The sequence below is a fragment of the Manacus vitellinus genome, unplaced genomic scaffold (genome assembly GCF_001715985.3).
Source record: "Manacus vitellinus isolate BGI_N305 unplaced genomic scaffold, ASM171598v3 scaffold_20_pilon, whole genome shotgun sequence".
Classification (NCBI taxonomy): Eukaryota; Metazoa; Chordata; class Aves; order Passeriformes; family Pipridae; genus Manacus; species Manacus vitellinus.
In genome coordinates, this window is record NW_021939471.1 from 1,275,932 (window position 1) to 1,288,482 (window position 12,551).

Below are 12,551 nucleotides of genomic sequence, written 5' to 3' on the forward strand. Positions count from 1 at the left end.
CTGCCCTGGTCCCCAGGGATCTATTTAAGAGGTGGGGGCTGTTTGCCCAGCTGTGAGCTCTGGGACATGTGTGTTTTGGTGATGCTCAGCCTCCAGCACTGATATCCCATGGAAATGCCTTTGGAGCGGTGTCCTCACTGGGGCAAATGGGCACTTTGCCTCCTGCTGCTGCTTTTGGTGTCAGTCACAACCAGCTTTCCCCGGCTTATGTTCCCATTAGTCATGTTTGTTATGCAGTGGCATGGGGAGGCTCCAGAGGTGAGCCCCCCAGTCTCACCATGCAGGATCCACGGGGAACACAGACTGGGACCATGGACTTGTTTTTTAATGACCATTAGTTGTTCTGCAATGTGCAGTGTAATCAGGTTTTTAGACCTTGCTCCTGTGGCATGGATTGGCACACGTGGATTTTTATGACATGAAAAGTACTGTCAGCGATCTGTTGTGGGAGTGGGGAGCACCCAGTCTAGGCCTTCTCCAGTCACTTCCCTCATCCCGTGACTGCTAATCAGGTCTCCTGGATTTGAGCTTTTAATCCTTCTCTGGACCGTGAATCTCATGGCATTTTGCATTCTCCCCAGGCTGGGCATTGTGTCCCGCCGGGAAGAGCCAAGGGGCAGCCGCTTGCCTGTGGCTCAGCTAAAGTCCTGCCAACTACCCAGCTACTGTATAACACAGCGGCCCCGTGCCCAGTGTGCACATTAACTCGCTTCCACAACCGGCACAGTCCCGGTGGTTGCTGCCGTTCCCCTCCGGAGCATTCCCGACACAGAGCATCTGCATCCCCCTGGGTCTGCAGCTCAGAGGGAAGCACTGCTTAAGGAAGCTCTAAAACCCCCCTGACTCTTAAAAGGGAGGAAAAGGAGGTGCTAGGGTCTGAGGATGCCCCACTGTGGATCCAGGTGCTTCGTGCATCCAGGCTCCGGATGCACATGATTTACAAATGTCGCTGAAATGACCCCCCCCTGCTTTTGCACAGCGAGACACATGGCTGCTTTTCTTCTTCCCAGAACACCTCCTGCAGAGAAGGTAGTGGTATTTATTTGCCTTGCGATTCTGGAGGAATTTTGAGCCCCCGCCAAATGCTGCTTTTCCCCCAGAAACTGCAGTGCCGTGGTTTTCCATGCATTCAAGAGCGCCTGCAGACAGAGAGGGGCCGCCTGGTCCGGCAAAGCCCGTGTAGCTGATGGCTCCCAGGATTACGCTGCTGTCCTGCTGCAGAGCCATGCCCAAGAAGGATGATGGTGCCAAAAAGCCGGCATCAGAGACGGTGCCGGACCAGCACTGGAAGCTACAAGTCTTCTACCTCTGCTTCTATGGCTTCATGACGCAGATCCGGCCCGGGGAGAGCTTCATCACCCCTTATCTCTTGGGGCCGGACCAGAACTTCACCAAGGCAGAGGTGAGACATGGGCACCCTGTCCCCCACCCTGGGGTCCCCCTTTCCAGCCACTGTCACCACCCTGGGGCTGCCCAGAGCATCCCTCTGTGGTTCTGGGGTGCGTGGGGGGTGTCATGTGCCAGGCACAGTGGTGTGGTGACTCATGGTGGTGCTTTCTGGGGGGAGAAGGTGGGGAGGAGTGGGTCCCTGCCTCACTTGGCTGTGAGGTCACCCTGTCTCCTAAGTCCCAGGTTCAACCTGCTGTGGCATAAGACCTCATGCCCAGGCTAGCAACTGGTCGGGGTGAGGCTTGATCCCTGCCCACCTGAGCAGCCTGTTAGATGGCAGGGGGTTGCCAGGCTGGGAGAAGCCCCACCCCATCCCACTGGGGAGACCTTTCCATGCTGGCACTGTGCACCACTGGGCTGCTGGTAATGACGGAGTTAGACAAGGAGGGGCCACATGTCATCGTCCCTCGACCAAGGGATGCTGGCCCCAATCCCAGCCAGCTGCTGTGTCTGTGGGAACACTGCGTCCTGGCGTGGGAGGGGGCTGAGTCTCAGCCAGACCCCCAGCCGAGCACGCTGCTGGTCACATTCCTCCCTGAGGAGGTGCTGCAATGGAGGTCAGCAGCTGGTGCCCACACAAACCACATTCCTCCAGGCTGGGGGGCAACCCCAAGGATGTATCCAGTGCTGAGCCCCTCCTTGCCCACATGGCAGGTGACCAATGTGATCACGCCGGTGCTGTCCTACTCATACATGGCTGTGCTGGTGCCCATCTTCCTGCTGACGGACTACCTGCGCTACAAGCCAGTGCTGGTGCTGCAGAGCCTGAGCCACATCTCCATCTGGCTGCTGCTGGTGTTGGGCACCTCCGTCCTGGCCATGCAGCTGATGGAGTTCTTCTACGGCATCACCATGGCTGCCCGCATCGCTTACTCCTCCTACATCTTCTCCCTTGTTGCCCCGTCCCGCTACCAGCGGATGGCCAGTTATTCCCGCTCCTCTGTCCTCATGGGTGTCTTCACCAGCTCGGTGTTGGGCCAGCTCTGTGTCACCTTGGGCAGCGTCTCCTTCCTCATGCTCAACTACGTCTCCTTGGGCTTTGTCAGCTTCGGCCTCATCCTCACCCTCTTCCTTGAGCGGCCCCGGCGCAGCCTCTTCTTCAACCGGCCTGGGGGGGCTGGTGACGGGGCTGCATCCACGGAGCTAGACAGGATGGCTGAGGGGGATGGCAGGGGGGGAGCACAGGGCTGGAGGGACGCGGTGCTGTGCCGAATGCTGCGGGAGGTGGGAGCATTGGCCAGGCAGCCCCAGCTCCGGCTCTGGTCCTTGTGGTGGATCTTCAACTCAGCTGGGTACTACCTGATGCTGTACTACGCACACATCCTCTGGAATGAGATCTCTCCCACCACGGACAACCACCGGGTGTACAACGGAGGGGTGGATGCTGCCTCCACGCTGCTGGGTAAGCTCATGTGGGATGGGGACACTGGAGATGGGGGCAGGACACCCTCATCCTGCTGCATCCCCTGGGAATAGCTGGGGACAGTGGGGATGTGGAGGGACACTGCATCCCACTGCGTCCCTTAGGAATGGTGGTCCTTATGGAATGTCCGGGAATGTAGGGGGTGGTCTGGCTTTGGGGATCACGTGATCATCACTGGGCTGGGTCCCAGCCTAGGCCACGTGGCCCCTGAGGTGCTCACAGCATCCTTCATCCCTCCTCAGGGGCCGTTGCCTCCTTTGCCGCTGGCTACGTGAAGATCCGCTGGACACTGTGGTCAGAGCTGGTGATCGGAGTGGTGACGGCATTCCAGGCGGGGTTGCTCCTACTCATGAACTCCACCACCAACATTTGGTTGTGCTATGTTGCCTACGTCCTCTTCCGTGGCTCCTACCAGTTCCTGGTTCCAATTGCCATGTGCGTGGAGCCCCTGGGGATCTGCTCCCACCCCGGCGGCTGGGTTGATTTCAGGGATTCACCAGTGCTCCCATTTTTCCCAGTTTCCAGATTGCTACCTCCCTCTCCAAAGAGCTCTGTGCTCTGGTCTTCGGGGTCAACACCTTCTTTGGCACCGTGCTGAAGACCATTATCACTGTCATCGTGGCCGACGAGAGGGGCTTGGGCTTATCTGTGCATCCCCAGGTAGGGATGGGGGGGCATCTAGGGTGGAGGTGGTCCCTGAATGGTGTGGGATGAGGGCAGGGCTTCAAGTGTTGTTCTTTCCCCCCTCCTCTCTTCCAGTTCTACATGTATTTTGGTTACTTCACACTGCTGGCCGTCGTCTACCTGCTGGCAGCCGTCGGTGTGGGCATCCGGCACAGCCGCCGCAGGCAGCCGGCAGAGCTGGCCTTGGCCAAGGAGCCGTGCCAGCGCCCCGTGGAGATTCCAGCACAGGAGAAAAGCCCAGAGGCAGGCACCGTGTGAGCCTGAGCGCTGGCACCATGACACCATGGCTGGCTCCTGGCTCCCTAAGTGAGCGTCGTCATCATCACCGTGCGGTTGGTCTCCTGTCCCGCTGCTGGTCCTCAGTGCTGGTCTGTTGAGGGTATAACCCTTGGGACATGTTTTCTGCTCCATGGAGACAGGGCTGTGCCCCTTCCAACCCCCAAACACAGAGCACCATGGGATACCACACAGGGATATGGACGGGGACCCCATCCCGCTACATCCCCATCATGGCACGGAGCCAAGCTACAAGAGGATGTTTCTTTATTCAGTGCCTTTAGAAAATGGTTTATAGGACACAACCAACAACAAAAAAATAATATAAAGATCCACAGGCTTTAAATTGCATTAATTACACAAAATACAGTAGACTGTAAGAAATAAAGACTGTGTGACTCGCACAGCTTTTATGGTAATAATTTCCATACAATAACAAAAAAAAGCTAGTTACAGATTTCTCTTTCTTTTTTTTTTTGGTTTTTTTTTAGCACCTTGGATTTGCCCACACCAATTCTAACCAGTTTTGCTGCGCCTTCACCATTCAAGCCCAGCAAAGGTGGCATGGGGAGGGGGGATGGCAGTGCCTGCCCTTGATACCACACGTACTCAACACGCACACGCACATAAACACACGCCAAGGGCACATCTGGCCACACATCGGGGCCACCCCTTCAGCCCAGTACCTGTTCTGGGCTGACTGTGGCTGTACCTGGGCTGCAGGGGCAGGGACAGAGGTCCCGAGGGTGTGTGCAGGGGATGGGGGAGACCAGACCCCCGCCAGAGCTCTGCTGGCTGGGAGGTGGAGGTGAGGATGATGATGGGATAGTCTTTACCTGGGGAGGAGGGAGACCATCTGAGGGAGCCCAAGCACTGCCATGGGACAGTCCCTTGGGTGGGATGCCAGGATTTTGGCTGAAGAAGATCCCATGGCCCCAGCAGCAGAGATTTGGGTCCAACGCCAAGCTCCTGGTGAGGACAGTGTGGGGCTGGGGTGCTGGTCAGGGAGCCCCCACAGGCTCTTAGGGAGGGCACCTGACATGGCAGCTCTGAAATCTCCCTGTCAAGCAGCCTCCCAGCCAGCCATGCCAAAAAGAGCATCCAAGCAAGTGGGGGAACAAGCTGAAGTGGTTAAATATTAGGAGTTAGAAGAAGAGTGAGGGGATGAGGAGGAGAAGGAGGAAGGCAGCCAGCTCATGGCTGCTCTGCCCCGGGTGGCACCCAAGCCCCTGCCGATCCAGGGCAGGGGCCATGGCAATACTCTTTGGCTTCAGGTCTGCGGGAGAAGAAAACCCTGCGGGGCGAGAGCAGGCACGTGGAGGGAGCTGAGGACCCCAGGGGTGCCAGGGTGCAGGGTCCCCGCCCCTCCCTGGGGAAATGGGGGTACCCAGGGGATGGGAGGGTGGGTGTCACTTTTTGGCGGCGGTCATGAAGCTGTTCTCGATGCAGAGGACGATGAAGGCGTGCTGGCAGCTGCTGGCCACCTGCTCCAGCAGTTTTCTGGAGGTCAGTGAGGAAGCCTGGCCGGTGACGGCACGCTCCTCCGTTCGCCACGTCTCACAGTAGCTGTCGGGCAAGCGCCGGCCCTTGGCATCCGAGCCGTGCCACACACTCTTCTGTGGCCTGGAAGGATGAAAGGTGGGAGGCTGCTGCTGCACTCCCCATGCTCCAAACCCCATTTCCCCATCGCTCAATCCCGAACTCACCATCCCGCATCCCGCAGGACATCCCGGCCGTCGAAGGAGAGGATACGAGTGCCAGCTCGCAGCGGAGCCCCGCTGCCTGTGAAAAGGGCTTCCCAGTTATTGAAGAGCACTTCATCCTGGTGGGAAGAGTTGGAAAATGGGGGAGGGTTAGCCCTGCCTTCACCCCAGGAGCATCCCAGGAGCTACAAGCCCCAGCAGCCTCCGGGAAGAGGAGATGCTTCATGGATGAATGGGGGCTTCCTTGGCAGTGGTGGGTTAATGGTTGGACTCAATAATCTTAGAGGTCTTTTCCAACCATAATGATTCTATGATGCTATTCTGTGATCCCTTGGAGCTCATGGAGTGTCAGGAAGGGAATGGGGACACACCTACCCGGAGGTTGACGATGGGGACAGCGGCACGGTCGGCCCTGCGCACGATGCTGTAGAGATCCTGCAAGCGTGAGGAGAGGAAGGCGCGGAAGGTGCCGGCCAGCCCGACCTGCCGGGCTTGCTGGAAGCACTGGAAATCAGCGCCCCGGATGCCACGCATGCCGCCACTGAGGGGGGTGTTCAGGGCCACCAGGTGAAGCTGTCAAGAGGGGACAACAGGGCTTGAGGGACATGGCTTTGGCCACCACCATCACCTGCCCTCGGCCAGCAAATGGCACTCACAGCGGGCTGGAAGTCCTGGTGCACGTGGGCAGCCACGGGAGCCGGATCCGGCCGGCGGTGGATGTAGTAGCTGTTGAGGAGCTCGTCCTGGTGGTGGAGCAGGGGTTGCTCAGGCAGGCGGTGCTGGTTGGCCACCACCTCATCCCCACGCCAGGGTCGGGCAGTGGGGGGGGGGACATGGTTACGGAGGGGGTGCAGGGGCCCGTGGGGCTGGGTGCCAGCGTAGTGGATGGTGGGCGGCTTGTCGTACACCTCGTTGTCCTGAGGAGGGGGAGACAGGCTGAGGGGTGGTGGTGGTGCCCCAAGTGGGGATGGAGATGGTTGGGGATAGAGATAGATGTGGTTGGGGATGAATGGAGACAGGGGTGGAGATGGAGGTGGTTGGGGTGGATGGAGATGGTTAGGGATGCAGATAGAGAATGCTGGGGATGCATGGAGACGGGGACAGAGATGGAGAATGCTGGGGATGGATGGGGATGAAAGTGGACATGGTTGGGGATGGGGACTGAGATGGTTGGGGACAGATGGAGAAGAGGATGAAGATGATTTCGGATGGAGATGGCTGGGGATGGGATGAGCATGTATGAGGATAGAGAATGGGGATGGGATGAGGATGTATGAGGATGAAGGATAGGGATGGAAATGGGGGATAAGGGTGGGCATGGGGAACACAGGACTCACCAGAGCTGAACTGGGGATCAGGTTGTGCTCCTCCAGCTGTAAGGGCATGACACATCAGATCCCAGGGGCCCCCTTCTTCTCTTCCTCGCACACAGGTGGGGGGACCCCCGAGCATCACCGAGAGTCACCACCAAACCCCCAGGGTGGTGCTGTCTGCACTCCCCAAGAGCTGGGTGCTGCAACCCAGGATGGGGCTCCCCTCTGGTCCCCCCTACTCACCAGCACCCGTCGGAAGCCCCCGCGCAGGCGGACGTAGAGCTCTTGCCGGTCAGTCAGGAAGATGAGGCTGCCCTCGGGCAGCTCGTGTGCGGCGCTCAGCATCACCTGGTATGTTGGCATGGCACGGAGCTGCGAGCACAGCACGGCGGGGGGCTCAGGGACCAGCCGTCTGGCACACAGGCAACACCCTGCCCAGAGCCCTAACTCACCCCCAAGGATAACCCGCTAGTGCCTGGTGGTCCAGGGGGTCCTGGTGGTCCTGGGGGTCCAGGGATGCTGATAGCTGTGAGGGGAGAAGGGTGAGATGTAGAGGGATGCAGCATGGGGCAGGATGCAGAGGTGCAGGAAAGGGTGCATCAGATGCAGCAGGGAAGGATGCAGTGGGGGGCAGGGAGGGATGCTGGGGTACAGGGAGAGATATAGGGATGCAGAGACAGATGCCAAGGTGCAGGAGGGATGCGGGGGGGTGAATGGAGGGATGTGGAGGTGGCACATGGAGGGATGCAACAGGGCAGGTACTCACCTTGTCTGTGGGGACCTGGGAAGGAGGGTGGACCAGGGGGGCCGGGAGGGCCAGGGGGGCCCTGCTGCCCCTCATATCCAATACCAGGGGGACCCTGAGGTCCAGGAGGCCCCGGTGGCCCGACAATACTGTCTCCCTTGGGACCCTGGGTGGAATGAGAGAACATCCCTTGTAGCAAAGCCCCCAGGGATGCTGCCCGACGTCATGCCCCCCTTGCTCCCTGCCCCGTGAGGTACTCACTGGCAGCCCAGGGTATCCCTGGGGCCCTGGAGGCCCTGGCAGCCCGGAAACACTGGGATTGTAGAGTGGGGTGCTGCCCGGCTCACCCTTCTCACCCTTGGGACCTGCATCTCCCTTGTCACCCTGTGGGATGGCACAACCTTAGGGTGAGTGGCCAGGGCACACTCCAGTACCCCAAATCGTGCTGGGTTCCAGCCACCAGTGTGCAAAGGCCTTACCCGCAGGTTGGTGCCAAAGTGAGTCGGGTCATAGGGGAAGTGCCCTGTGAAAAGAGGGAAAGGAGAGGAGAGCAGGGATGGGCACGAGCCACCCCTTGCCTGCCTCTGTGTGTGGGGACCGATCACCTACCTGGGGGCCCTGGGGGTCCGGCATCACCTTTCTCTCCCTTCTGTCCTGGGAACTGGTGGAGACCTGTGGGCAGCAGCAGGGATGCCATCTCAGAGCTGTAGCATCCCAGCTCGAAGGGACCGGGTTTGCCCCCAGTCCTGTCTTGCTGAGGTTCCCCAAACTGCCCAGATGGGGCTGGGAGAAGATACTCCCTTACCAGGAAACGCTGGCAGTGCAGGATGGCTGGAGTCACTGAAGGTCTGTGGAGATGCAAAAGAAGTGGCTGCAGAGACAGCAGCATCCCTGGGGACCCCCCTCAAAGCTGGTGACAGTCCAATGTGCTAGCCCCAGACAGGAGGCACTGGGGGACCCAGTCACCAGCACCTCCATCATGCTGACCATGTTGTTACTCACATTGCCACTGTTGTAGGCTATGCTGCCAGGTGGCCCAGGGGGCCCAGGAGGTCCTGGGGGCCCTGGGGGACCCTGTAGAGGGCAAGAAGATGTGTCAGGATCCTGCAAAATGGACAGTCCCCACCATGGTGGGGGGACACCAGGGCCATGCCCTGCTCCAGAGGGCCAACCAGCCCCTGAGAGAGGGAGACACGTGCCCTTCGCCTAAGAGATTGGGGTCCTCAGGGAGACCCTTGTTGTGTTTCCCCCACTCTGCAGGGCCAGCAGCCGGGGGGCTGCAGCAGTGCTCACCCGCAAGCCCAGCACGTCTGCGGGGTCACCCTTCTCACCCTTCAGCCCATTCATGCCAGGACGTCCCTGTGGATGAGCAGCACAGATGAGCCTCGTCCCCGTCCCCCTGCCAACCCCTGGTGTCACGTCTGATGCTCCAGAGTCACCCATGACACCCTGGCATTGCCTCCGATGCCCCGGCATCACCCCATCCCTCAGGGACACAGCAGGGTTTGGGGTTCAGTGGATGAAAGACATGCAAACAGGGAGCAGGGAGGGGGTGGAGGCGATGGCTGAGGAGACAAACAAACCGGGAGCAGGTCTTACGGGTCTGCCTGGAAAGCCAATCTCTCCCTTCATCCCTGGTTGTCCCCGGGGACCCTGGAAGGGAGGGAAGATGAGGATGAGGATGCTTAATATGGGAGCACCCACTGTCCCCCTTTGCCCAGGATCATCCTTGTCCCTCCCCATGGGATACAAGGAGGATGGTGACAGTGACTTACTGAAGGTCCCATTGGTCCCTGCAGCCCCGGCTCCCCCTGCAGATAATGGAGAGGGAAAGGGCATCACCACCAGGACTACCCAGCAGCTGTCACATGGGGATGTGACCCCCGTTCCCACCATGCCCCCACCTTTTCTCCTTTCACCTTTGCGGTGACCACGGTCCCATCAGGGCTGATGATGACACCGGGTTCCCCCTTCTCCCCCTGCAAGAGAGGAGGAGGTGCAAGGGGACATGGAGGGGCCAGGCTCCCTCCTGTGCCAGGGCTGGTGTCACCAGCAGGACCCGGCAGCCAGCTGGGATTGGGGTCAGAAGTGTGACCACCCCATGGGGCAGAGGTGGCCTGGAGCAGTTACCTTCAACCCTGGGGAGCCCTGGGGACCAGTTGACCCCTTGTCTCCTTTTGGTCCCACTGGACCCTGCAGGGAGAACACAGAGCCCATGTCATTTCCACTCCACCAAAGGCAGACCCCAAACCCCTCCTCCATCACCATCACCCTGTGGCAAAGCCCGGCAGGACCAGCAACCAGAGCTGTCACCGAGGCCACCCCTGTGGTCCCCAGACGTGTCACTGACTCACCGGGAAGCCAGCGTGGCCTGGTCTGCCCTGCAGAGAGAAGCAGAGATGCTTCTAAGAGCAAACCCCCTCTTTCCAAAAAACAGGGTGCCCTCCTGGTATTGCTGAGGGGTGGGCATGGGTGTCAGGAGGGCACCTACCTCTGGACCAGGAAAAGCCACCAAAGACTTCTGCAGAAAGAGACAAAATGAGGTTTTTCACCCCGATCTTTGCTCTGCAAGTCAGAGCTCCTGGAGAGGTCTCCCTCAGTCCCCCCACATGATGGCTGCTGCTGGGAACACCCCTTCCTCCCCCCAAGGTTTAACTTCCCCCAACTGTGCTGAAGCCAGGTGCCACCACTTACATCTTCACTTGAGAGAGTGATGACCTGTCCAGGGGGACCGGGTGGCCCTGGGGGGCCGGGCAGCCCCACACCATCTTGTCCTCGCTCTCCCTGGAAGACACAAGCCATCAGCCCTAGGGCCACCACCAGCCGATCCCCATCCCCAGCATGGTGGCACCTACCTTCTCACCAGGGCTGCCTTGGTCACCTTTGGGTCCCTGGAAGGAGAAGCAGGCAGGGGTGAGCTTCCTGCTTGGCACCACACGGAACCAGACTCTGGCTCACGAGAGGAGACGCCCTCCCACCTCCAGCTCAGCACCACCACTCCGGCCACCCCACTCTGCCTCTAAGGTCCAGACAGCGAGCCAGGCTGAGACAGTTTTGCATGGTGAGTGGGGTGGCAAGGTGATGAGGACAGGTCCTAAGGTGTAAGGGCACCCCTGGCATGCAGTGAGCCAGGTCCCAAAGCAGGGAGGGGGAATTTCGGCTGCTGGAGATGGAGCTGCTGCAATCAAGAGTGTCCTGCCAGCAGTGAGGGGGCTTTTGGAACTGGGAGGCTGATGCTCCTACCTGTGGTCCAGGGAAGCCCTCCAGGCCAGGACGTCCATCCACACCAGGCATGCCAGCATCTCCCTGCAATGAGGAGTGGGAAAGAGAAGGATGCAGTAGGGAGCAGCCAGCCCCAGGTTGGGGAGCAAACCCAGGTGCTGGCACACAGCCCATCCCAATCTCCCCATGCTCCTACCTTCGGGCCTGGTAAGCCGGGCTGTCCAGGGCTGCCGACCTCTCCCTGCAAGGAAAGAGGTGTCAGAGCAGCATTCCTACAGGCTGCCTGTAGGTATGCTGCAAGGATGGAGCCAGGGTGAGAAAATGTTGCAAGGCTTCCTCACCTTCGCCCCTGGCAGTCCTGGCAGCCCCTGCAAGCAACAAGGAGACCATGAGCATCGCATGATGACAGGGGGCACGATGGCAGGGAATACCCCAGGATGCCCAGGATGGAGAGGGCAAGAACACAGCTACCTGTGGCCCTTCAGGTCCAGGTGGTCCAGGGGTGAATGACAGCCCCGAGCCCTCCATGTCACCCTAAATGGGGGGAGAAGGGGCTGAGCCGCGTCTGTCCCCAGCTCCAGCTCATCCCCCCCGCCATCACTGCAGTGACCACTTACAAATCCAGCCTCGTAGCCTGGCCCTGGTGGGCCCGGGGGCCCGGGAGGCCCTGGCTGCCCTCGGGGTCCGATGGGCCCAGGAAGGCCAGCTAAACCCGTTTCTCCCGGCGGTCCTGCTGGTCCCATTTCTCCTTTGTTGCCCTGCAAAGGGGACAACAAGGGGACAGATGGAAGGGGACAATGGTCCCTGCCTGGAGCCTGCAAGCAAGAGGCAGTACATCGCTTCCCAAATCTTCTTTGGGACAGGACACAGATGCTCTCCACGATGCTCTCCTGTCTGGGGGCTTTGTGGGAAGGGGCACTGCCCAGCTCAGGTATCTTTCATCCCACCAGCTCCCCATGTAATGTCCACAGTGGCCACCAGAGGCTTGTCTAAAGTCATAAATGTGAATAATTTTGCACATGTGGCTGGAGCCAATGCTGCAGCAGAGCTCGGTGCTGGGCAGGGATGCTTGCAGGCATCCCTGGGCTTCCTGATGGTTCTCGGAGCACCAGGATCGGTCCTTACACTCACTGCCACCCCATCTGCCCCCTGGGTGCTGGCAGAAGGTTAGAATTAAGGGTAAGAAACCTTAATTTTTGAGATTCTTGCTCCCAGCTCAGGCTGCAGTGGATGGGCCATCCCAAGGGGCAGCCTGGCTCCCAGCAAGCCTTTACTTTCACCTTTGGGGAAGCATGGTGGAGAGAAGCTGAAGCAGGCAGACAGGAGAGAGTGATGCACAGATGGGGTGTGGGCACTCAAAACCCTCCTGGCAAACTCTCTTCTGTGCCTTGAAACACGCTGCTCAGCTTCCCTGCCTGCCTCTAGCTGCAGCAGTGCCTGGAGCAAAGTCAAGGCAGGGTGGCAAGAGCCTGGAAAGCATCCTTGGGGGGGTCACCAGCTCTGTGCACCCTTGAGCTGTGGCACTGACCTGGGAGAAACGCAAATACCAGCATCCCCCTCCCCATTCCTGTGCAAGATGCCCCCCAAGCAGCATCCCTGCCTCCAGTATGCAATGGGACTCCCCCAGAAAACCCAGCCCAGGCACAGTACCTTGGGTCCCGGTACACCGGGGAGGCCGAGGTCACCCACGTCACCCTGGGGAGGAGGAGAAGGAGGGAGAAGAGGGTGTGAAGAAG

The 12,551-nt window shown here is 59.7% G+C and overlaps 2 protein-coding genes across 2 annotated transcripts in view; one reads left to right on the top strand and one right to left on the bottom strand.

The window, feature by feature from the left end:
• The first annotated feature begins 1,077 nt into the window (after positions 1 to 1,077).
• SLC19A1 (solute carrier family 19 member 1) lies at positions 1,078 to 4,287 on the top strand. The gene is made up of 5 exons (XM_008928476.3): positions 1,078 to 1,402; positions 2,104 to 2,851; positions 3,115 to 3,307; positions 3,391 to 3,532; positions 3,632 to 4,287. The coding sequence occupies exons 1-5, from the start codon at positions 1,187 to 1,189 to the stop codon at positions 3,812 to 3,814; spliced, it is 1,482 nt and encodes a 493-aa protein (XP_008926724.2). The 5' UTR covers positions 1,078 to 1,186; the 3' UTR covers positions 3,815 to 4,287.
• An 8-nt stretch (positions 4,288 to 4,295) lies between these two features.
• The window catches only part of COL18A1 (collagen type XVIII alpha 1 chain), a 19,298-nt gene continuing 11,042 nt past the window's right edge, over positions 4,296 to 12,551 (bottom strand). Inside the window, exons 13-40 of the mRNA XM_029959588.1 lie at positions 12,466 to 12,510; positions 11,433 to 11,573; positions 11,287 to 11,349; positions 11,157 to 11,183; positions 11,012 to 11,056; positions 10,837 to 10,899; positions 10,449 to 10,484; positions 10,288 to 10,377; positions 10,085 to 10,114; positions 9,948 to 9,974; positions 9,724 to 9,786; positions 9,498 to 9,572; positions 9,369 to 9,404; positions 9,193 to 9,246; positions 8,887 to 8,952; positions 8,596 to 8,667; positions 8,399 to 8,441; positions 8,203 to 8,265; positions 8,073 to 8,116; positions 7,855 to 7,977; positions 7,615 to 7,759; positions 7,301 to 7,374; positions 7,092 to 7,220; positions 6,873 to 6,908; positions 6,192 to 6,452; positions 5,911 to 6,108; positions 5,539 to 5,654; positions 4,296 to 5,455 (exon numbers count right to left, since the gene is read on the bottom strand). Of these exons, the coding sequence (XP_029815448.1) occupies positions 5,242 to 5,455; positions 5,539 to 5,654; positions 5,911 to 6,108; positions 6,192 to 6,452; positions 6,873 to 6,908; positions 7,092 to 7,220; positions 7,301 to 7,374; positions 7,615 to 7,759; positions 7,855 to 7,977; positions 8,073 to 8,116; positions 8,203 to 8,265; positions 8,399 to 8,441; positions 8,596 to 8,667; positions 8,887 to 8,952; positions 9,193 to 9,246; positions 9,369 to 9,404; positions 9,498 to 9,572; positions 9,724 to 9,786; positions 9,948 to 9,974; positions 10,085 to 10,114; positions 10,288 to 10,377; positions 10,449 to 10,484; positions 10,837 to 10,899; positions 11,012 to 11,056; positions 11,157 to 11,183; positions 11,287 to 11,349; positions 11,433 to 11,573; positions 12,466 to 12,510 (2,379 nt within the window). The 3' untranslated portion in view covers positions 4,296 to 5,241. The remainder of the gene's footprint in view (positions 5,456 to 5,538; positions 5,655 to 5,910; positions 6,109 to 6,191; positions 6,453 to 6,872; positions 6,909 to 7,091; positions 7,221 to 7,300; positions 7,375 to 7,614; positions 7,760 to 7,854; positions 7,978 to 8,072; positions 8,117 to 8,202; positions 8,266 to 8,398; positions 8,442 to 8,595; positions 8,668 to 8,886; positions 8,953 to 9,192; positions 9,247 to 9,368; positions 9,405 to 9,497; positions 9,573 to 9,723; positions 9,787 to 9,947; positions 9,975 to 10,084; positions 10,115 to 10,287; positions 10,378 to 10,448; positions 10,485 to 10,836; positions 10,900 to 11,011; positions 11,057 to 11,156; positions 11,184 to 11,286; positions 11,350 to 11,432; positions 11,574 to 12,465; positions 12,511 to 12,551) is intronic.

Excerpts from the sequence above, each read along its gene's own strand:
- SLC19A1 (XM_008928476.3), top strand. The coding sequence starts at position 1,187 with ATGGCTCCCAGGATTACGCTGCTGTCCTGCTGCAGAGCCATGCCCAAG. Across the intron at positions 1,403-2,103 it reads AGAACTTCACCAAGGCAGAG|GTGACCAATGTGATCACGCC; the intron begins GTGAGACATGGG and ends CCCACATGGCAG. Across the intron at positions 3,308-3,390 it reads TTCCTGGTTCCAATTGCCAT|TTTCCAGATTGCTACCTCCC; the intron begins GTGCGTGGAGCC and ends CATTTTTCCCAG.